The 25,296-nt window shown below is 45.9% G+C and overlaps 1 protein-coding gene across 4 annotated transcripts in view; it reads left to right on the top strand.

Annotated features, from left to right (window-relative positions):
- Positions 1 to 25,296, top strand: part of sox5 (SRY-box transcription factor 5) — a 183,366-nt gene that overhangs the window by 138,960 nt on the left and 19,110 nt on the right. For all 4 annotated transcript variants that reach the window (XM_086201199.1, XM_086201196.1, XM_086201197.1 and 1 more), the window contains 4 exons: positions 407 to 475; positions 11,922 to 12,048; positions 14,580 to 14,665; positions 23,757 to 23,921. In XM_086201199.1, the coding sequence (XP_086057325.1) occupies positions 407 to 475; positions 11,922 to 12,048; positions 14,580 to 14,665; positions 23,757 to 23,921 (447 nt within the window). The remainder of the gene's footprint in view (positions 1 to 406; positions 476 to 11,921; positions 12,049 to 14,579; positions 14,666 to 23,756; positions 23,922 to 25,296) is intronic.

Below are 25,296 nucleotides of genomic sequence, written 5' to 3'. Positions count from 1 at the left end.
TGAAACTTTATGAACCTAAAGTGTAATAACATCCTTCACAGAAATTAACACAGTATGAGACAAGACTTGTTCAACTAATAATCAGCAGCTAACCTTCCTGATGACTGGGGTTGAGTTTATTGCTGAGGAATGTGTGTGTGTGTGTGTGTGTGTGTGTGTGTGTGTGTGTGTGTGTGTGTGTGTGTGAGAGATACTGTTGACCATTTGACTGTGAGCTGAGACCAGATGATCTTTAATATTTTATGCCGTGGCACCGACCCTCTGTCGTGCAACTGAGACCCCAGAGACCTGCAGATGTGTTGTCACACCTCTCACAGGCTCCACACACACACACACACACACACACACACACACACACACACACACACACACACACACACCCTAATAACGTGTGTCCTGTCCTCAGATTGCGAGACAACAACAGCAGCTCCTGCAGCAGCAGCACAAAATCAACCTCCTGCAGCAACAAATTCAGGTGAGGCCACCGTGTGTTGTACAGTATGTGTGTGTGCGTTTGTGGCGGCATCCCTTTGTTGACGATATGTGTGTGTATTTATGCGAGTGCATGTGTGGTATAAGGTGTTTGAGAGTCTGCATGACCCACAAAGTCAGATTTGATTGTGATTGTTGCAGCTTTTCTTTGCAAGGCCATCATTTGAGGCCTGAATCAGCATTGTCTTTAACATCTCTCCGCCTTCTAACACACTCACACACACACACACGCACACACACACAATGTAATCACTAAGAAAGGATCAGCTTGCCTGCAGAAATCAGAGGGAGTGTGGTGGTTGATGCAGTGCAAGTGTTTAAGGCTGTATTTGATGTGAGAAATCAAAGTTTTGTTCGTACCGCAGGCGTCACTGATGTTCACGCCGCTGTGTCTGAAAGTGATTGTGAAGCAGTTTCGACAAATATTAGCGACAGAAGCGTCAAATCCAGACCAGGAAACTCACCGCTAAAGAATTCCTCAGCAGTCTTGAATCCCGTTTTTATGTCAGTTTGTCTTCATTGTGCAACCTAAAAGATGTTTTACTGAGAGTTAAATTAGTTTATTAGTGAATCCAAAAGTTTTGCTTGGATGTGTGCCTACACAGAAGCACCAAGGTTACCGTTTTTTTTTTGGTAGGCATACCTTTAAGTTAGCAGCACTTGAGTTCTCTCAGCCAAAGGCTCATGGCAGTTTACTTTGGATTTGGATTATTGCAGGAAACAATCTCTGTGGCAACTAAAGTTAATGAGATTGACACGTTTTGTTTTGCAAGTTAATCTCCACAAATGAACACCACCTTTATGATTCTGCATGAATGCAATCACTAGATGCCCTCAGCTAACGTTGGTTGGTGAACTACACCACTGACACATGACGTCGGTGGCACCTTCTCTCTTCCGTGTGACGACACTTAAACTCTCATTCTCAGTCTCATTCAGCCACTTCCAGCCAGAGCGGTGGAGTGTGCTTTTACGAACAAATCAGAAAAAAAACCTTAAATCTTGTCAGGCCTTATTTATCCAAAAACCCTTTCACAACCCTATGGACTTGGCCAACATCTCCATCTTTTAAGACTCAGACTGAGCTCAACAGTAGGCCATACTTTTTAGATTTGCCAACAAATCCATTGATTCTCAAATCAAGTTTAGTTATTATTATTATAGTCTACATGCAATGAGAGATTATCTTATTATTTTGTAGTGTTTTGACCTCAATCTGTGTGGTTGCACAATACAAATTCCAAAGTGTCAACATTGCAGCTCCTTAAATGTTGAAATGGACAATTGTAAAATGTTGATTCATGACTTTAAAGAGGCCCTGTTATTCTCATTTCAGGGGCTTTTAATACAGTTGGACCCCAGTGGGGTTGAAAGATCGCAGTCCGTAAACTCCTCTATTCTGCCTCTTTCCTGTTTCCCTGTTAAACTCTCGGACTCACCCCCCCCTCCACACACACACACACACACACACACACACACACACACACACACACGCACACACACACACACACACACCTTCTCCGCCGCTACCGCACCCACTCTGCTGAGATTGGTCAACGTATTGAGGGGCCTGCTCCCCCGCTGCACAGTAACAGAACTCCTCTCACATGCAAGGAAGTTGTCTCACCCGGTAACTGGCTTGTTTACAATTGTAGCATTTTCAAAATGTCTACTCCAGCGACGCTACCATACATCTCGGATACGGAATCTGACCCAGACAATGACAATACACAACCTGAACCTCCGTTGCAGCAACAACTTTTGCAAGACGTCTCTGAATGGTAAACGCTAAATTCCACCACATCTCTTATTATCTGCTAACTAGGCCACTCTGTTACTGTTTTTTAGTCAGCGTGGCCTGACATAAAACTTCAGCAAAGTCTCTAACGCTGTACTGTGTGTACCCACTGCTTGTATTTATACTGAGAGCAGTTCTTTCACCGCAGTTCAGAGCTCAAAACAGACAGAACACTGACAGAATGTTACTTCCAGCCTGTGGTTTGTGTCCTCCTCACGACCATGGAAAGACGGGACAGCAGTTGCCTGCAGGATTAACTTTTTTGCAAATCCAGTGTTGAACTGAGGTTTGTTTAGGCAACTGCTGTCCGAGAAATGCCAAGAGCACACGAGCCGCGAAGGGAAAAGAGTTACTTGCTCCCTGAAAACAAAAGATCTTCCCATTGCTGCCTTAATTCATCTTCTTTGGGAAGTCCATGCAAGGATAAGAAGTATTTGCACCTGAGACAACACTTTCTGATAGCCATTTAGATGACAACACCGTAGCTCTGTCGTCTGCACCGTGTACTTCCGTGGCAGAGCAGGTTGGGCGGCCACACCACTGGGCACTGACACCAGAGCCAGGTGAGTCGCCGGAGATGGAGCTTCCCCTGAAGTTGAGACTTCACAAAACGAGACTTCTGAAAAAACTCTCCAAGTCCAAGCATCCTGCTGCCCCAGGATGACTTTAACACACGTCCACCTCATGATACGAACAAGTTTCCAACATTTGAAACATATTTATAAGTCTGAAAAGCTGGAAAAGCACAACAGGTCCCCTTTAAGTATTTAAGTACCAGCAAGACAATGAGTCACATGGATGGATGGATGGAAGGATGGATGGAAGGATGGATGGATGGATGGATGGATGGAAGGATGGATGGATGGATGAAAGGATGGATGGAAGGATGGATGGATGGATGGATGGATGGATGGAAGGATGGATGGATGGATGGATAGATGGATGGATGGATGGAAGGATCGATGGAAGGATGGATGGATGGATGGAAGGATGGATGGAAGGATGGATGGATGGAAGGATGGATGGATGGATGGAAGGATGGATGGATGGATGGAAGGATGGATGGAAGGATGGATGGATGGAAGGATGGATGGAAGGATGGATGGATGGAAGGATGGATGGATGGATGGAAGGATGGATAGATGGAAGGATGGATGGAAGGATGGATGGAAGGATGGATGGAAGGATGGATGGATGGATGGAAGGATGGATGGATGGATGGATGGAAGGATGGATGGAAGGATGGATGGATGGAAGGATGGATGGATGGATGGATGGATGGATGGATGGATGGAAGGATGGATGGATGGATGGATGGATAGATGGATGGATGGATGGAAGGATCGATGGAAGGATGGATGGATGGATGGAAGGATGGATGGAAGGATGGATGGATGGAAGGATGGATGGATGGATGGAAGGATGGATGGATGGATGGAAGGATGGATGGAAGGATGGATGGATGGAAGGATGGATGGAAGGATGGATGGATGGAAGGATGGATGGATGGATGGAAGGATGGATAGATGGAAGGATGGATGGATGGATGGATGGATGGATGGAAGGATGGATGGAAGGATGGATGGATGGATGGAAGGATGGATGGATGGATGGATGGAAGGATGGATGGAAGGATGGATGGATGGATATGGTTGATCCGTCCATGTGAAACTGTCTTCTGCAAATAAAAGAGATTAAACTTTGCTTCTCTGAAGACCTCCAAACTCCCCACTCGACTTTCTCTCTGATCTAAACAGCAAAATAATAAGAAATAACCGAGTGAATAAGCGTGAGGGGGAAGATGAGCTATCAGCTTGTTTGTCTTTCTTTTGTATCACATGTGACAGGCATCCACAGGAAGAGCTGCCTGCACGGGAAATACTAACAAACACAAACTCAATTGGCTTTTTATTAGAAGCATCTGTGTTATGACGATGTTAGGCAAACCTAATCATATAGAATATTGAATAATTAGAATATAACATAAGAAAATTGAGCAAAGTAAATGAACTGAAGTCATAAGTTTGAGTGGGTATATGTGTAACACTTAAAAATGGAGGTATTGTCCTTGTGGATGCTACACTGGAGCCTCTATGTTGGTCCAGGTGGCTTGGAACGAAGAACCCAGGCCTTTGTAAAGGCAGATGACACTGAATTTTGAGCTGAGAAAGCCGGGCTTTGTATCACAGAGAGAGACACTCTCTCCAAGAAAGAACACACACATTCCCTTTCCCCCCGAGAGTTTAGCCATACACAGTTTGTGTGATAAGAGACCTTGGGATAGCATGTGTGTGGGACGTGTGTCCAAGATTTTGTGTAAAGCAGCTGTGTTTATTTGCTTTGTGCGAGCTAAATTCTGAATTGTTCAGTTTTTGTGCCTTAAAGAAGAAGAAAAAAAAAGAGTTTGTTTCAGAGGATTTTTCTGTGTCCTCAAGCATCTTCATCCGTGCATATGTGTGTGTTTGCCGCAGCTGTGTGTGTTAAGCTATAAACACGTCCGCTCATGATTCACTCCCTCACGACCCCGCCGAGACAAAGCTCTCTTTTCCCATGACTTTGCAACCTTTTCCCAAACAAGCGTCTCTCCATTGAACGAACCCAACAATAGTTTCTCACAAGCAGGGGCAGCTGTAGGCAGCCTCATTGAGCGAGGGGCGCAATCAACAGGGACTCCTCGCAGGACTACACACACATAAATACACATCAAAGTACGCACAAACATGAACAAACATACAAAATATATGCCTTCGCTGGCTTGCACACATGTATTGCGAGCAGTCAGAGAGACTGCTGATGATCAAACACACACTCATCATCAAAGACTTGGTGGAGAAATGCACTGCTTAATCATTCATGAAGAGATTGTCCGCACAATCCCACAATACAATGGCCTGCCAGAGCGAGGGCACCAGGTTCAGTATGTTGGTGTGTGTGTGTGTGTGTGTGTGTGTGTGTGCGCATGTGTGTGTGTGCGCGTGTGTTTTCTGTCTGTATGATAAGCCCCTTGTGATTGCATTTCCCCCTAACGAGGCTGAGTTCAGCTGTCCCTTCGTGTGTGTGTGTGTGTGTGTGTGTGTGTGTGTGTGTGTGTGTGTGTGTGTGTGTCCACGTCCTTGGCTTTGTTAGGCCCAAACCCCCAAAGGCCTGTGAAGAATGCTTTCAAGCGTCCTCTTGGAAGAGGTGATGAAATGAAACGAATAATCAAGCTCATGAAAAAGAGAGGAGACTGACACACATCTCTTGTGAAAAGGAGGACAAATTATTTATTGTCCTGGTATCTGATTCCCTTTTCCTTTTTTTTCCTCACCCTGAAACTCAAACCCTGCAAACAATATGAGCGATGGCAGCCACAGCGAAGGCCACTCGCACCATGTGGTGTGAGCAACAAAAGTTAATGACTTACAGTACACTCGAGAGGGAGACACACACACACACACACACACTCATTATGTAAACACTCATTAGAGGTCAGTGACTGACAGCTAATTGATTCTACCTGGAATTATCCAGGAATTAGCAGCAATTATGATCCATTAATTTAAGCCCCCATCAAACACAAGTGAAGGAACACACACATTTCCACTGATTTACTATTTGTGGGCAGTTTTATAGCCTTGAATCAAAAACATGGCCAGACGTAACACAGGCACAATCATCTTGGAGCCAAACTAAACCCAAATTTGTCCCCCAGGCTAAGGCAGAACCATCGGAACTGACCCACCTTTTCTATATCACAAACTGACCTCACAAGAATTCCAAAACAAGAAGGTGTGTGCACATAAAGACCATGAAGAGACACACACACACACACACACACGCTCCTCCACCTCCCTGCTGGGGGTCTCCTTGTTAAGTTCGAAAGGGGCAGAACATTTCCTCAAACTTCCCTTTGCTCTCGCTCTCGTCTCCTCTCATTCTAATTAAGCAACTTGTCTCCGAGGCTCCCCCCGGTGTTGCTGGGGACGACTGTTGCCGCCGCGCGGGGAAGCGCAACGGGGATGAAAGGAGCTCACCTGCCGAGCGGCTCAGGGCTTACCTTGAGAACACATTTTCATAGAAGAGACGCAACACACATATATTGAAACAGAGGGATGAGGGGACACATGACTAATGAATCAAAACTCATTCAAGCAAAACACACACATGCTGTCAAGGGTGTGTGTGTGTGTGTGTGTGTGTGTGTGTGTGTGTGCTGTTCTTCATCTCATCAAGCACCAATGTTACTTTAGGTCGGGGACAAAAAAAAAAAGCAGACAAAGTGAGAAAAAGCTGAAAAATGAGTAAATCCACCTGATGCTTTGACTGGTTTAAGAGAGGCCAGACGTGGCGGCAGCAGCAGCTAACAAGCTCTCTATTAAGGTTAACCGACACTGGTAACTCGATCACACACACATACACACACACGGACGCGCGCACACACACACACACACACACACACACAAATATACATACAGATACCTGATGCAGTCACAAGCTCAGCCTATGAGTGGATCTGATGTTCACATGCAAAAAGAATAAAATAAAAAGCATGCTCCCCATTCACCACACACACACACACACACACGCACACACACACACACACACACACACACACACCGCCACCTCTGTACTGAGCAGCTAACCCAATTGCCTGTGTAATTGTTTAATCACTCCCATTTCACTGCAACTGGTGTAATTTGTGTTTTCCTTACACACTGTATGTGTTGAACTGCATGTGCGCACACCCAGACACACACACACACACACACACACACACTCATAAACTGGACCACAACCAGCCATTCCCACTGAGACCCTCCATGTCGCTCTCTCTCTCTCTCTGTCTCTCTCTCGCTCTCACACACACACACACACACACACACACACACACACACATGTACCTGCCATCTACATTCATAGCAGGTTGGCCTCTAATGGCCCTTGTCCATAGAAAGTTAATGGACTAATATTAAAAGCCTGCTACGTCTCTCTCTCTCTCTCTCTCTTTCCAAATTAATTATTGGTTCTATCACTCACGCGTCCCCTCTTCAGCAATAGGTCAACCAGGTCTTGCATTAATTGCTGGAGCATATGGTCGCCAACAGATTTTAGCTGTGGGACTCGCACTTTAGCGGGGGCTATTTTTTCGCGCGCTCAGATGCGAGCCATATTGTGCGACGCTGGCAGCTATTGTTCAGCGCATTAACTTCATAGAGCTAATTACTCCCCAATAATAACTTTACCTTGGAGTTTTTAGCGCGCTGCGTGCCAACCAACCTGTTTCGCACCCCATATGTTAATTAGCGGCCACATCTTCATTATGCCGCAGCAGCACTTTAAGTTCAAGCTGTGCCGCCTGGCGCGTGGTGAACGCAGCCTCCACTCGCTGCCAATTATCCAATTCTTGCTCCCCTCTCTCACTCTCTCTACTCTATCCCTTGTTTATTTCCTGAGACGTTCTCTCGCCACGTTGACGTCTCTTTGGCCCTGTGAAAGTTCTCAGAAAATAAGTTCCACTCATCTTCTTCATGTATTTGTTCCACATTCACTGATTAGAGATTTTTTTTATTTTGATGTTTCTTTCAGGGTTTTCTTTTTCCTTCTTTTTGGATGTAAAGGGAGGGGGATAAAAGTCATTTGTCTGCAGTCCTACAGTAGCAGCGATGTTTTGTCTGCAGGTTTTCATGTTCACTCTGGGACTGATGTGAGGGAGAAGCTGAGGAGTGAGTTATTCCCTGAAGTGCCATGCTGTTTCAGATGTGCCTTTTCATTTATGTGAGATCTGGAGATTGTCTGATAGATGTGGCCTCACTTCACTTTCACGGCCACCCCCCTCCTCTCTCTCTCTCTCTCTCTCCCCTGTCAGTCTCACATTCCATGATTTGGGCGAGTTCTGTCGCTCTTCTTCATGGCTCCCAAGTTTGCATTATGATCACGAGGCTAACTCACTTTAAGGTATTGCATATCCAATATTGGGAGAAATATCCAATTAAGTCATTTTGGAGATGTAAAGGATTGTAAATGAGGAGGAATGTGAGGGGGGACACACTCAGCCAGGGTCATATGTCAATGTCATATGATCTCCTGGTGAACAAACACCAAGTTCAGAGAGTTTTTGTAAGCGTGCGTTTCCTGGTTTCAGCCTTGTTGGTCTGTTACACACATATCCAACGCCCCTGTCATCACAGCCTCATACGGGAGAGACGGATTCTCTGTCTGCCGTTTCTTTGTGTCATTCTCCTCACATTTTGTTCTTTTTTTTCCTATTACTTGATCTTTTTATCCCATTGTGGGGACTTGTGTGTATTGTGCATCAGTTCTGTAGGCTGATTCATGTCTTCTTATTGTGTGCAGGCTTTTTGTTGTGTGTGTGTGTGTGTGTGTGAGTGAGAGAGAGAGAGAGAGAGAGAGAGAGCGAGAGAGAGAGGCTAAGAGCGCTATTCAGGGCCTTGTGTGATATTTTCATTTTGCAGTGAAAGAGAGCAAAGCCACAGACTCACTCACACACACACACAATGACACACATGTCATACAGTGTCTTTGCCAGTGTGACTGTCATGCAAACTTTGGATTTGTTGTAAAATAGGAAATGGGCATGGGGCATGTTTTTGAAATCGGTTACATCGGTTCAGTCACAAACGTCGGTTCAGCCGACGGTGCAGCAGACATGATGTTAACAACACACAAGCGTCCCACCTGCAGGGCACCTGCACGGGGGACCCCCTCTCTTGTCGGGCTCCAGGCAGGTCTGTGACATAAGCTCATATCACGATGACGATGAAAAATACGATTCATTTTGCAGCCCTACTACATAATACCACCAGCAGATGGCAGTACAGGCAACATTACAATGGATGAAACAAAGAAAATGAAGACACGAGTACCAGCTCAAAATCGGCACAAGGTTTTGAGGAGTTTGCCAGAACCAGTCAGGTTATTTCTCTCTTGTCCCTTCGTATCGGCCATGTTGCTACAAAACAGCTTGTTTACCAGTTTAAACTTCGGCGAACAAAAAAGGCAAAAACCACAGGAAGTAAACACACTTTTTTACAGCAAAACTAGCCCCCCCCCCCTAAACTTGTACACTTTCTAATACGACATTTCAAAACGCACAAAATTAAAATATGTTAGAAACCTTGCTGACCTCTCCTCTACTCAATCGATTGTGTTATTTATGATTTATTGTATTTCTACTTTAGCCCTTAAATCCTTGATAAGGGTGAGGAAAAACTACCTAAAAACCCTTTCCTCTCCTCCTCCCCGCTCCTCTCTTCTCCTCTCCTCTCATCTCCTTTCCTTCCCTCTCCTGTCCTGTCCTCTACTCTCCTCCTCCCTACGGCACATTACAGTCTTTCCTAGCCAGCTCCACTTCAGCATATGTCCAATTAGGCCTGAAAGGCAAAGCGGAACTGTTCTGTCTGTGATTCGTCCCCGCGGGGGTCCTGTCCGAGCATCGCGCTGGAACGCCTCTCCCTTCTGATCGCGCCGCGCGGGCAGCGCGTGGTTTATGGTTAACCAAAATGGTGGAGTAATTATTGTTTTTGGTGTAAGAGGGAAACAGGAGCCACTTGAAGAGAGCACTATTCCCCTGAGCTGTGATAGTTTGATTACAGCGCTGCTGGCTGCCGCATGCCGACACACGGGAACAGGAGGAGGGAGACACACACACACACACACACACACACACACACACACACACAGGTATTTACTGTACACAAGCATGCAGGAAACTAGAGTACACACATAGGCAGGGAAGGATAGCCTCCCCCTCTCTCTCTACTTCTCTGTCTCTCTCACTCTCTTCTCTTCTCATGTCTCCCCCCTCTCTCTCCCTCCCCCCCTCAAGCCACTTCAAGTACCCATTTCACTGAGATATGACTTGATGATACCACTGCGCTCCTGTGATTGCGCTGCCATTTCTATCATGCCAGATCAATTTTCCACATCAAACAGCTTTTACCTGCCTATTATCCTATTCAGCCCCTTAAACAGGGACACCTAGGAGGGGAGGGGAGGGGCCCTCGGCAATCAGGACCACAGGTCACTGGCCTCGATGCTCGACCAGGGAGGGGGCGTGCCACTGATTTCAGACGGGAAGGCCAGTTTACCTGTCATGATCTTGCACTGAGCTGATCTTGCTGAGAGTCACCCCGACCAAGCGGCCGTCGGTGAATCACTGAGACCAGACACGTCATCAAAGTCTTTGGTTTAATGTGAAAATGTTTGGCTTGGCCTTGAGGACACAAGACCCCCGTGAGCTGATTAGAATCTTAGAAATTCCAGCGTTCACAATGTGTCTGTGCTCCACTTAGCCTCTGCCCCCGTAGGTGAAGGCTGCATTCAGACAAATCGGGCACTGCGGCAAAAACACAGGTTCTGTTCATTTGAATGAGGTTGCTTCATTTTAGCTGTCAGAGGAGGTGGAGGGTGATCGCTGCGGTGATGCCAGGGAAGATGCACATGGGCGTGTAATCACATGACTGAGGCTGGGATTTCTGTGGATTAAATCGTCCTTCTCCTTCACCGCCAGCGCTGTTTTCAACCACTATTGGTGACACGAGTGTATTACGTGCCAGTCTTCTCCTGCTTGTTTTTGCAATTCCAGATGCATAAAATGTAACATCCTGATGGGTTGTGTGCCACATTTCTGATAACTAATGTAATTTGGCATCTTCGGTTTGCCGTACCCCGTCACACACCACACCATCAAACTCCGCACCGCCCACCATCACAAATAAATTCCTAACTTGTGGGAAACACTGACTTCTAACATTTTCAACTGCATTTTACACAAACTGAAAACGCTAAAGTCAGAGAAACATTTCTGGCTTTTAGTAGCTTCCTCTTCTACTTTCTTTCCAAACCAGCAGCATGAATCAGACACGATGGCTTACTTTCCTGCCTCTCTCACCTTTTCCACTCTCCCTCTCCTCTTCACTTCCTCTCCTCATCATCTCTCCTCTCAAACTGTCCATCAGTCCATCACACACGAGTCTTTGTGTGTTGTTTTTGGCAGAACGCTGTTCAGTGCAACCATCTGTCTCCTTCTTCTCTCTCTTTCTGTCTCCCTCTCTCTCCTTCTCTCTCTCAACTCTCCTGCCAAAGCCACCCATCGGAGGAGCTTTTCTTCTGCTTCTCCTTTTAAAATCCTGGAAACCTTGTCAAGTCGTATGGCGCTCTGCCGGCAATCGTGCAAATGACGATGATGCGTGTTTCTTGTGTGTTGTCTTTTTTTAGGCAGGAAGGGGGGGCACATCTTCCAAATAAAAGGAGGAGGCCAGCTGTTCTGACCTGTCCCCATGACTGGCTTTTTCTCTTTGAATCGCACGTGTGTGCGCGCGCACGTGTGTGTGTGTGTGTGTGTGCGTGTGTGTGTGGCTTCGTCGCATGTGTGTTCCATATGTATTACATGAATAAATGTATACGATCATAAGGAACTGTGATGTAATTCATATGCTTCAGTGTTCTTGGATCGGTTTCAACACCAGGCTATTTTTGGCATGACATCATTTTGCCGTGTGACTCTGCCGCTAAACGCAGGTACTAATGTTTACATCTGTTCCCCTCCCTTTCATCCTCTTTCCCTTCTTCTCTCTCCTGACTTTCTTGACTCCACCGCCTCTACCCGACCTCCTCCTCCCTCCTTCCTCAGCAGGTCCAGGGCCAACTCCCTCCGCTGATGATCCCTGTCTTTCCTCCTGACCAGAGGACCCTAGCGGCGGCGGCGGCCCAGCAGGGTTTCCTCATGCCCCCTGGCTTCAACTACAAGCCCGGCTGCAGTGAGTGACACCCACTTCTAAACGGAGTAAAACTCTCTTTTCACGTGTGACGTTTCAAGTTTTTTTTTTCCCACAAAAGGAATCGGATTGTTTCCCAAAAGACGAGCTCGCCCCTACAGCCACGTCGTTCCTCTTAATAGAAAAAACTGTGCAAATACACCCTTCCTGTTTACACTCTCTTTATCTCCCTCTCTTGCTCAGTCCTTTTGGCTCCTTCCATTTGTCTTGTCTATTTTTTGATGTATAAAAGCAACAGGATTTTTTTTTTTTTCTGGCTAGCGCACTCCGGCTGTGTGGCAATGTGTTGTTTACCATGATAGAGGGACAGACAGAGACAGAACGAGAGAGAGAGAGGGAGAGAGACAGAGGCGGGGGGGGGGGGCACATTTGCCAGGGGATGCTGGGAATAAATGCTCTGTAGGGGGTTAGTAGAGTGGGGAAGAAGGGGGGGTGGTAATGTGACCTGCCCCAGGTTCTCCTCACATTAACACGGGATGCAGCCAGAACATGTTTCCAACACAGCCCACACACACACACACACACACACACACACACACACACACACACACACACACACACACACACACACACACACGGCCAAGCAGCCAGCGATGGCTTTGTGATATTACAAACACACACCAAAAAGACTGACACAAATATATGCACGCAAATAATTGTGCATGATCAGCCCCCCCCCCCCCCGCCAGCCCCCCCCAGTATTCCCCTTTAGAGTTTCACAGCTTCCCAAACAAGTCAGCTCCATTTTAATTAGCGCCATCTTCACCCACACTCACTGCCCACCTAAATACCCCGTCAAGTGGTGGGCTTGTCTTTTCACTGCCTCCGCCAACTCCAACTGGACGAGTATACGCCACGCCAGGCTGAGCCACCCCTGAGAAAACTCTCTGGCAACTTTCAAAGTTGCTGTGAGCCGCCATAGTTTGGTGCTGTAGCTCTAAATAGGACACATGCGGCATTGTGCTCTGACATATTCTCACAACACTTTGAAGATATGAATAGATTCCATCCGTACGATTTACGTCCGAGCGCTCGGCGGCTGGCTTGATCCAACACTTGTTGAACACTTTCCTGTTTTCCAACTCATGATTGGAAAAACTTTAGCAAGAGCTTTTTGCCTTTTCTGCACGTTTTTGTATAAAATGCTCATCAATGTATCAAAAAGCTGATTTAGAAACAATTAATGAATTGGCAAAATCGCGCACACATCAAACTGATTTCTGCGTCTCGCTTCCCTGGAACAGAGATCTCAACCTCGTCCCCATGCCAAGAGCAACATGTTTGCTTTCCTCCATCCTTCTCCCTTTTGTTGCAGCGACCCCCATGAGGAGCATAAATATCCACCCAGCTTATGTTTGTCTAGGGAGCGAGGAGAAAGAGACCCATCTCCTTGAATACACAGTCCTGAAATAATTATTTAATCCCGCCCACCCCTCCCTCCTTAATGGAGAAAAGAATGTCATAGCTGGCTTTTTATTTTAAGTTATATGGGAAAATATGTCAGAGGGAAAGTCTGGCTTATGCCACACTCAAATTTACAAGGGTACACATACACACACACACGCGCACACACACACACACACACACACACGCGCGCACACACACACACACACACACACACACACACGAACAAGTGAGGATCCTGATAGAGCCAAGAGGCTGACCGCAGCTCTGAAGGTTCAGGTCAGAAATGCAAGGTCAAGCCCTGAGAACATTCCCGAGTCTGCATGAAGAATGTCTGCTCAGTGCGATAGCGAGTTAAAAGCCTGTATTTTTGTTAGCGGGCCTGTAAACAAGCACTTTCAGTCGGTTAGTTAATTCCACTATCTGTGCGAATTCTAACTTGCTTTACATGACAATCAAGTACATTATTACTTGTCTTTTCTCGCTCCCTTCATGTCTGACCTTTCTCCTCTTCGCTGTCTCGCTGTAATTACAGCGCGCCCTATCAGCACCTGGTCACTAATAATCCATGCTCTGCTTTCTCTGTCTCCCTGCTCTTCTCTCATCTCCTGTTCGTCCATCTATCTCCTGGTTTATCGCTCCCAGCAGAGGGGTGAGACACGGAGAGACACCGGAGAAAGATTATGACAAGGGGAAAAAAATAAGGAGAAACAGAAAGTGGGAGACGGGCACATTGAAAGCAGCGTCGTCCAAACAAAGCAGGAGAACAGACAGTTGGGGAGGAAAGGAGAGAGAAAGAGAGAGTCGGTGGCAGCTCTTAATTACGGCGCTGGGGCCAGCTTTATCAGAATCCCCTCACCTCGCTGCTCTTTGTCAGGGGGTATTAAGGAGGAGGACACACAATCAGGCTTTTCATTAAGGCCCTACCGGCAGCACACACAAAGGGCGGCTTTAACAGCTGCAGAGAGGGACTCAGGTGGTGGTGGGAGGGGGTTGACGGGGGGGGGGGGGCGAGGTGATGGTAAAGCAAGCATCGAAGGGGGAAAGGGAGGGGGTGTACATTAGGAGATGGATGGATTGATTGATCTTAATATCTGATTTTTCTCCAGGTGACCCCTACCCTCTCCAGCTCATCCCCACAACGATGGCCGCTGCTGCTGCTGCCACTCCAGGCCTGGGACCCCTACAACTTCAGGTGAGAGCCCACTTCCTGCTATTGTTAAGAGCCTGCTGTGTGTGTACTTACACTGCCACAACACTAGTTGGCTAAGAGCACTGAGTTTCTACTGCCTCTGTCTCACTAAAACCTGCTTTTTTCTGCAATAGAAACATCTTTATTCAGCATTCAGTCACATGACCCTGCAGGGTATTTATCAGCTCATCTCCCATCAGCAAAATCCAGGTCAATTTGTGACAAATTTTCAGTGCTTCAGACACACAAACAACAAGTAGGCGGGGCTCCAGTAACAGCAATTCACATGGAGAAAGGAAAGCTTGTCACCTCCACCCAATTAATGTCCTCGCAGCCACAAATTCGGCCCTTTGTGTTCAAGTGTCGCTGCCCTGCGCTGGATGTGATACATTCATCCCCAGAATTATTCAACCATCCGTCGCGGCCCAACAACATCCAAACTATCTGAAAACTAGACTCCCAACCCCTCTCCCTGGAGTCTGCACAGCCATCCTCTGTCAAGGCGTGTAAGAGATGTCTGCATTTGTGTGAAAGCCACAAGGAGTCAGTGACAGTGACCAAAAATGATCCAAACTTATTGAAATCATTTTTTGAGTTACTGCATGAACATCAACCTCAACTTCCTGCACTTTCCCCAAAGTTTAGACAGTGAAATGATGCCATAAAAACAGATCGTTTTGATGAGAGCTCATAAAATCCCACAGACGTGACAAGAATAACTGTAGCATTTGGCTCTCCAGCTATGGGAAGTAAACATGACGGTGTCTACAAGCTGGTTCGGGGGGGGGGGGGGGGGGGCTAAAAATGTGGACGCTAAGGTGACTTGATATTTTGGGTCATAATATGACAACAACTGCTTCAGCAACTTTTCACACAGTCTGTTCTATAAGAACCTCAGTATAAAAATGAAGGAACGAAAAAGTGCAAAATAAATTAAAGTTATCAAAGTTGTTTTAAGGAAGGGTTGTGATTGGCTAGATAAAAAAAAACAAAACAAGAAAAAAGTTCAAAGCTACATTACTTTTCTTTACATATGTCAAATACCAATCAGGGAATTGGACCAAGGATGTACAGAAAAGCAAGAAATATTATTTCAAATGCTAAATGTTCTCCTGATGGAGAACATCATCAGTACCGACAGAGAACATCCCAGGGGGGTGGAGACAATGGCAGAGTTGGAACCTCCGATGGGGGCGGGGACATTAATTGCCCCTCGGGGATAAATAAAGTCATCTGAATCTGAATGTGGTGAAGTTTCACACCACCAAACATCGTCCCAGCAGCAACACGCGCATTGCAGGACGACCTCGCTGCAGTCATAGAAGAAAACCCCTTCAGTCTTTATAGATATTAAGTTTGTGGTGACAAATATTCACACGTCAACCAAGGCTTTTGGAAGTTAGTGTAATTTCCAGTATGGCATGGCAGTGAGTAGTGGTAGTAAAAGTAGTAGTAGCACTAGTGTCTGGTACTGCAAGACTCGGAGGCTGAGCATATGTGAACTCCAAGTCGGAGAAGGTATAGGACGATGGGAGCACTCTAATTTTTCAAACTTTAAAGTATGTGTGCATAGACAGTCAAAAGGAATGTGAGCAAAAAGAGGTACACACAAACATACGCACACACACACACACACACACACACACACACAAAAACATGGAGTGAACATCTGTTATCCCATTCAAAAGGAGGATGAGTCAAACTTTGGTCCTTTTCCTTTTCCAAGTAGCCTATCACTTGGTAATCCTGACCCTCAGCTCCCCCCCCCCGTACTCTCACTTGCTCCCTGTGACCCCCCCCCCCCCCACACACACACACACACACATCCAAACACACACGACCAGACCTCACATACTTCCACTCAGATCCACATGAGTTCTGGGGGCCCCATCTCTCCCTGGGGTTGAGAGACTGCACAGGCATCCTCCGCGCTGCCTGCCTGAAACACATTAACCTCCAGTGTCGTCTAGGATGCACTCGCTGCCTCCCTCATGCACATTATTACACGCATATTTCATATTCTGTTTCACACTTCTCACACACACACAGTGAACAACGGGAAATATGGGTTAAAGGTCAAGCAGAGTGTGTGTAATACATTTGCACCTGTCAGCCAAACATGCCGGCCCGTATGCCAGACTCTACGGGGAGAATAGAAGAGCGGTGTAATTCTATCATGGCCAACGGACCCCGCTGTCGTCACTGATTTCATTATGACTCGCTTGAGAGTGTGTGTGTGAGCACATTTGTGTGTTTAGCCCCAGAATAATGTCCTCGGCGCCGTTATCGCCGCTTCAATCTAGCGGCCCATATGTTCGACTGGGTTCTGTCTCTCATTAGACGGCTTTGTCCACCTCATATCTGGATTTATCCTTCACCTGTGGGTGTGAGAGGAAGCGACGACTGCAAAATCCTCTCAGTAGAAGATTCGCTTCATACAATTTTTCAGAAAAAACAACCATTGCACACACACACACACACACACACACACACACACACACACACACACTCAGTAAATAGGAAATTGATTCACTGAGGCTGAAATCATCTCTTCATTTGATAAAGAGGTGTTGCTGTCACCAAGGTGAGACCCAACATGTGTCAAGTCACCATGGCAACACAGTCAGGGCACAAGTGAACCCACTTAATCCAAGCACACACACATACACATACACACACACACACACACACACACACAAACACACACACACCAAATAAAGTAAAAATACTTTCAGCAATAAACTCTCTGTGGCATTAAAGAGTCTATTAGGGATGCTGTACTGAAATGTTTCATACACTAACCAAGTGTAAAAAGTTGTATTGGATTATGTCTATCTAGACACACACACACACACACACACACACACACACACACACACACACGGATCACTCATGAGCTCCACCCTTGCTGAGAGAGTAGCAACAATAAATGACAGCAATACCAGACAGACAGCTGACACGTCAGCTCATGCTGGGGATGTTTTCCTTCACCCCTCAAATCAAAATGAACCAAAATACATACGCACATGCACACACACACACACACACACACACACACACACACACACACACACACACACACACACACACACACACACTAATGCCTGATGACCCCTTACACCCCCAGAGTTCATCTGTGATGCACTTCTTTGACCTTTGAAAGTGCATGGCCTTCAAAAAAGAACTACAAAATAAAGCCATGTCTGTAGTTTTAAACCAGCTAGTGTATTTTTTGCTTTGAAACAATTTCAGGAAATTTTGGGCACCACAGAAAAACAAGCAACTGTGTGGAAATGGATCCGTTCATACCACAGAGAGGGATACACCACAACGTCCTCACATCATCAGTGTCTGCAGATATTCCTCATTTGTTCAACATATCGATCCAGTGGTTGATATTTATCAGGCTCAATTATCTTCATTCCTCATCATCAACGAGTGAAACGATAAATTTATGATTGATTTTAAACTGTTTTGGAAATAAAGAGAAACTTCTTAAAATTCATGTTTACATGTATTTGACAGTATTTCAAAATGTTTTGATACACATAACATCAATATCAGTAAATATCAGCGAATAAGACATTGGCAAGGAAACACGGCGCGTCCCTGGCGTTACACGACGTTGAGGAGGTTGTCTGGCTGGTGGTCTTGCTGGTTTTTCACAAGCCCAAATGAACTGAATCAAGGTGGAAACGTTCTATTTAAACGCCTTTAAACGTCTCATAAGGGCTGTTCAAGAACATCTCATCTGATCGAGAGATCAACAAATCATAATAGAAGATGGAACAATTACCTTACATTTGGAATTGGCAGATTTATGTTCTGCATGTTCAGTATGAGGAATCTGGCGTTATAAATCATACATTTCTGTCTTTCTTGATGTCTTTCATGTTAACTTGTTGGAACTGAATTGGAATGAATGTAAAGATGGAAATCCACGCAGAATAATGGCCGTGCCCTGATTACCGCCCTGACAACTGCGTACAGAGGAAGACAGAGAAAAACTCTCAAAGGCAGCACTTTGAGTGAAGAGCAGTTCTTGGAAAAATGTATTAATCTTCTAACGATTTAAAGCTCTTTCTATGTTTGAAACATGGACCATAGAAATCTACAGAGCAGCTCTCAGAGTCAATGGGAGCTTATCACTGAATGTTTTTCAAGGCAATGGAGGCTTTGGAGTGTACAAGGTTGGCATTTAGTATCTTAATCCGGGGGATGAGTGTGACATTGTGCATTAGAGCATACTAATCTGGCTCCCTATCGACCCTTGATATTATTGATATTATCCACATCACACAAATGCACTGAGAAGGACGGACAGAATCGAAAAGAAAAACACACTTATCCAGGCCAGAGAGGGAGGCGATAAAGACAAGACGAGATGACAAAAGCGATAGGAGTTATTTGGAAGGATGGCAAGTTAAACGGATAAATAGAGAGAGAGGAAGGGAGGAGGTAAGTGGAGGAGAAAAGTGAGAGAAAATGTGTGTGCAGCATGGTTTAAAGAGGGTCAATGGTGTGGGTCAGGCATCATACGGAGAGGCAGATGTTGGAACATATTGTCCTGGATTACCACACTGTACACCGGAGAGATGGACGGACGAACAACGGACAGGCAGACGGGGGGGGGGGGTCAAAACAGAAACAGATGAGAGAAGGCAAATCCACTGAGTTGTTCTTCTGCTAAACCGTATTTGGAAGAGAAAAAAAGCAGTTTCTCTCTGCTGATATCTCCTTCTGGAGCGCTCACAGCACAAGGAAATACCACCAGTGACAGGAAGTCGATCAATATTGATCGATCGATATGCAGCTCGGATAGGCGACTGCAGTTGAGCTAATTGTCTTCTGGCTCTCTTCCTTTATAGACGTTTCAGGGGGTTTTGTCTCTAATCTTGCCGTTACATTTCAAAACCACCAAAAAAAGGAAGCATAACGAGAGACCAGATTTTACTTCGCTTCGAACATAACGAACAAAAGCTTAACGGATACATCGCTTGATATTGGCTTTTCAATTACTCAAAACACACCAATTAAAAAGGTCAGAGCTTATTGATCGTCTGATCACTTCCATGAGGTTGCAATGGGCGAGGACGATGGTGGAGGAGTGATGAAAAACAATAGAAAGACCAGAGCCTTCCTCGCAGTAAGCAATGTAGTAAAACAGGAGGGGGGGGGGGGGGGGTAATGGACCAGAGTATTGTTAGCTAGCTAGCACAGTAGCAACAGAATCACCTGGCTTCTGGCTCAGAATTTTTCAGAATAAGTCTCTAAGCAGCTCTGACAAAAGAGCACAGTCACTTCTTTTATTTTGAAGACAAAATTATGACACTAGAAGTGATTTTATAGACGACTGATCCAGGATCAGGCCTAAAAAGCAGACCGCAAAAAAAAAAAATTCTACAAAGTACATTTTTTTTGGCACTAACTGTGTACATTTACATGAAAATGTCTGACAGGAAAGTGAAAATGACCACTTGAGGAACTTTAATGAGCAGTTTACTTTCTATGTAATAGTTGAAGGGTGTTTCAGTCTGAGCAAAATAACGATAAACCCCTGATAACAAAAGGATCCTGCAGCCCCTCTCCTTCTTCTCCTCAGCTGCCGCTCACTTCCTCCATTCCCCTGGTTAGGTTAAACGGCTGAAAAAAAACCCCAATAAACTTACAAAAATAAATAAGATGACCAGCAGCATCTCTTCATTATGTTGTTTAAATGATTTCTACTTGATGTTATTATTTTATTCACAGCAGCAGATATACTGAGATCAGAAATTTTCACTCCTGAGCCTGGAGAATCTGCATCAGCCCTCACGATCCAGAATTGGCTGGACTCTCACTGTTTTCATGTTTCTGTGTGGGTGTTTTAATAGTATTTATTGCTTGATTCGATTACTTGAATGCAGCTATGGGTCCTGTTATAGAAGAGAAGAAGAAACAGAGAAAAAGAAAGAGAAGTTAATCAAAAGAAGGGCTGATGGGACCACAGACAGGGGACATGTTTGTGTCCCAGGACTCCAAATTAGCCCCCTCTTGCTTCTTTTCTTTTTGTCTTTCAGTGCCAATACACCCCATGAGTGAAAAACATGGTCTCTCTCTCTCTCTCTCTCTCTCTCTCTCTCTCTCTCTCTCACACAGACACACACAGAAGAATCCATTAAAATCCATACAATAGTCCTCATGTCCATGTAAACAATAGAGCTCAGACCTCTGTGAAGCGCCGCCGCTAACTCTGACAACAAAGACCAGGCGAGCTGGTAATCGGACTAAAGCTGCAGATTATTGACCGAGAAGAATCACACACACACACACACACACACACACACACACACACACACACACACACACACACACACACACACACTCACTCACACTGAAGAAACAGTGCATGAGAGAATGAACAAAGCTTAGTGTATATGTGTTGTATTGTAAAACAAACGTGCGCACGCACACACAATCAATAGAACAATTCCTTCAGTTAAAGAGCACCAATACTCACATACCACCTTTTCACCTCTCATCAATAGAGTTCAGCATGAAAATGCTCACACACACAGGCGAAGTCATGTGACAAGCACATGCTGACCACTACGCTCACGTGCACACACTCACACACACATGAAGATGTGTTTTCACATTAGGGGATTAGACACAAAAAGAGTGAGAAGCAGGTCTTGTGTGTGCCCCCCCCCCCCCCCCCCCCACACACACACACACACACAGAGCTCTGGAGTGTGTCTGGCTACTGAGTGACATTTCAAATTCCTTCATCTCATCCCACAACTACAATTGCATTTTCCCCCCTCTCACTCATTGAATTGCTGTGTGTGCATGTGTGTGTGTGTGTGTGTAGCTGCAATTGTGTGTTTGCTCCTCCAGTCACCCCAGGGGGCTTTGCGCTGTCACTTCCTGTTTGTTGACATGCATGTCGTTGTGGCGACGCTCTGGGCGCACTCCGCGGTGCCTCTGCCCTCTGTGTGTGTGTGTGTGTGTGTGTGTGTGTGTGTGTGTGTGTGTGTGTGTGTGTGAGAGAGCAAGAGAGAGAGAGCGAGAGACAGAGAGCCAGAGAGAGAGAGAGAGAGAGGGAAAGCGCGTGCTTGTGAGCATGTGTGTATGTCATTGCTCGCCGGCCCATTGAGCCGGCTTTGAGTGACGGGAGCTGGCCTTGTAATGGAACTCAATTCACTCCGCAAATAAAGAGGGCTTTGAACCACTGGTCCGAATATGGCAGGACACACATGCACAGACACACACACACACACACGGACACACACCGCCTGTGGTCCACTCGCCAGGGGGTTTGGCTGGTGGGTTGAGGAGGGAGGGGGTCTTCCCAGAGCCACAGTGCAACTAATTGAACAGGACCAAGTGAGCAGAGGCTGATCTGATCTCAGCGAGCTGGTCCTCAGCGCCGCGTCCGTGTCGCTTGAGCACGATCTCCCGCTGCTTCCCACATCTACCGCGTGTACCTCAATTATTACTGTTCCCCTCTGCGTGGAGAACCGCTGCAGATGGCCAACGAAACACTTGATGAATCTGAAGCCTCTAATATGCAGCGAAGAAGAAGCCACACTCGGGTTAAAAAAAACGTGTTTTAGAGAATGTATCACCTCCTCGGAAAAGTGGGTTCCTCATTCTAGTGAGCGGGGAAAGTTTGGGAATTCAATAGAAGAGAAAATCTAGTACATCACAGTCGCAATGTTGCATGGCGAATATTGTTATTACCGCATGTGAGTGACAGTCAGGCGGAGATTATTTCATATTCAAATATGAGTTTCTTCCAAAAAGAACTTCATTATGCATGTGTGTGCGCTGCCAGTCGCTTGAATGTGGAAGTTTGTATAAAAGAGATGAATGTCTTTATTTAAGATAGCAGCGAAGAGCTAATGTGGCTGTCAGGACTGATAGAGAGAGGTGCAAATGGACAGAGAACGAGAGGGAGAGAGAGAGAGAGAGAGAGAGAGAGAGAGAGAGAGAGAGAGAGAGAGAGAGAGAAGGCAGAATCTCTTCGTTGTCCATTTGCATAAACCAGCCTTTGTTTGACGCTGGTGGCCGGCAGCCAAGCACCAACAGAAGGACGGAAGTTAAACTAAAAAAAAAAAAAAAAAAAAAAAAGGATGGTTCTCTTCCAGAAAAATCCTCCACCAGAAATAAATAATAACAATTATAACTATTCAAAAACAACACATCTGTTACTTTTTGCAAAACAAGCGTTGTGTTGCTCTTCAGAGGAGGCAACGGCGCTTCTGAGGACGGAGAATCTTGGAGATTTGTATTAGCCGACATGAAAGTCGCTGAGCTTCGCAGGATGATTTTGAGAAGGAAAGAAGTGAAGACTGAAGCTCCTTCCAAGTGCTGAATATTATGCTGTTGCTGTAGAAATGCTGGCCAGAGACTGTTTTGTGTGATTCAATGCTATTGCATAAATATTCACACCATAATGCTTTTATTTAATTGGAAATTAATTAAATACATAAATAATAGGGAATAGGGAAAATCTGCTTTTTTGTTTGCCGTAGCAGTTATTGAATACATTTATTTAAATAGATGCAGTGTTTGTGTATCTATTTATTGTCGGAACATCGCAGGGGCACGAGACACGTCCTGCATGTCCCATCTGGCGAGAAGCTTCACAAATTTTCCTGTCTCTCCCGTTCCCTCTCCATCATCGCTTTTTTTCACCTTGAGCTAGAGCCGGGCTCTTCGGCGTGACCTCGATATCCGGAATGTTTTCCTTTCTCCCACGATGCACCTGGAGGGGACATGGCCATCTCTGGGCCTGTCAGAGAGGCTGTTAGCGCTTCTCCCATGGGGTGGGGGGTGACAGTAGAGATGTCCCTCTCTATCTCTCTCTGTCACACAAACAGAGCCCGGGCCACTAATGGCCTCTTCTTCCAGAGCTTTTTAGCCGGTCTCTTCTTTTTTGTTTGTGTGCTCTCGAGTATTCATTTATTCATGTTGCCCCTTTCTTCTCCTTTTTTTCTTTCCTTCCTTCCCTCCCTCCCCCCCCCCTCTTTTCTCTTCCTCTTTACTGTCCTCGCCTCCCCTCCGCTCATCTCTGTCTGTCGCTCTACCTGTCTCTCTGACCTTTCAGCAGTTGTACGCAGCTCAGTTGGCAGCCATGCAGGTTTCCCCCGGGGCCAAGCAGCACGCCGGCAGCCTGCCACCCCAAGCTAACCTGGGCACACACTCCCCACCCGGAAACACACACCCACAGAGCGACAAGGGCCGTAGCTCCCCGCCAACAAGCAAGACCAAGGTAAAGACAGTGGCCTGCAAGTGTGTGTGCGTGCATGTTTGTGTGTTTAACTCTAGAAATGCCAGTGGATTGAGGGTTTGCAAGAAGTGGAAGAAGGTTCACTTTGTTGACAAGCGTCCAATCTAGACAGAAATGTAAAAATCCATGTTGTTTTTTTTACGTTGTTCAACTGATTTACCCTGAGATTTAGCGGTGTCTTCATGGTTCACACTCCCTCTACGAGTGGAAATCAGGCCAGTATCGACAGACGCTGGTGAAAGCAACATCCGAGCTGGAGAAAACAGAGACAGAACCCAAAAATATACGGCTTTGGCAGCAAAACATAACGTGAGCATTGTTGCAATCAATAATCAGTATAATCAATTGGAGCAGCTCCACTGATCACGTTAGTCCCACAAGATATGTATCATGCGATACCATTTTGTCCTTGTCCCCCACCCCTAGTCTAGTGACAGCGTGGTCACGCCTAGAGGCACAGGACACCACAGAGCGCTGCAGAACTGCTGCCAGTGGAACAGGCATATTTACGCCACCTGCCTGACTTTATGCTTTCATGACACTTTCTGAGGGTTCCTCACATGTCTCGATCGTGATAGTTTCTCTACTTTCAACTCAATTACACACAGAAATGACACAGCTAATTTCTGGGCTAGCTAATTCTGATGCATCTCAATACACTTTGGCGTTTCTAACGTTACAACACAAACTGGCTGGATGAGATCGTGTTTCACTGCATCGCATGACCTGGGAGTGTGTTGCTTGTTTGAATATTGTCAAACTTTCTTTTTCTTTTTCAATCCAACAATCCAGATGAAAACTTACTTTTGCAAATCAAACCCTGAAACTTTATCACAAGACTCCAGCTGCGATGTGGTAGCTGTAGATTTCAGGATGTATTGCTGTTTGTGCCATTTTCTCGGCTGGCTGCCCAATAGGGGCGAAGGGAAGCCTTGTGTCCATCCAAGTGGAATTCAATGAATATGTGGTCAGCCTTTGGGACCCTGACCACCCACACACACACACACAACCCTCTACCATCCCAGATCCACCGCAGGACCCCCACGAGTGTAAATCATCAATCAACACACACAAGATAGAAGTTGTTGTGGGACCCACAGAGTTCCACAATCAGAATTCAGATGGGTTCTAACCCCCAAATTTCAACTGAAAACTCCAACTTCTCTAACTTTTCCTCTAAAGAGTTCCACATTGTTCTAACCCTTAGCTCCCACGTCACCAAACATATACATTGAAGCTTGTGGTTGACCCCAGAGCATTCACCCCTGCCTCCTTGTCCATCAACCCCTCCCTACACCTCCATCACACACACACACACACACACACACACACACACACACACACACACACACACACA

The sequence above is a fragment of the Aulostomus chinensis genome, chromosome 4 (assembly GCF_037954235.1).
Source record: "Aulostomus chinensis isolate RoL2024-O1b breed Wild chromosome 4, RoL_Achi_v1.0, whole genome shotgun sequence".
Taxonomy (NCBI): Eukaryota; Metazoa; Chordata; class Actinopteri; order Syngnathiformes; family Aulostomidae; genus Aulostomus; species Aulostomus chinensis.
This window is presented reverse-complemented; position numbering and strand designations above follow the sequence as displayed.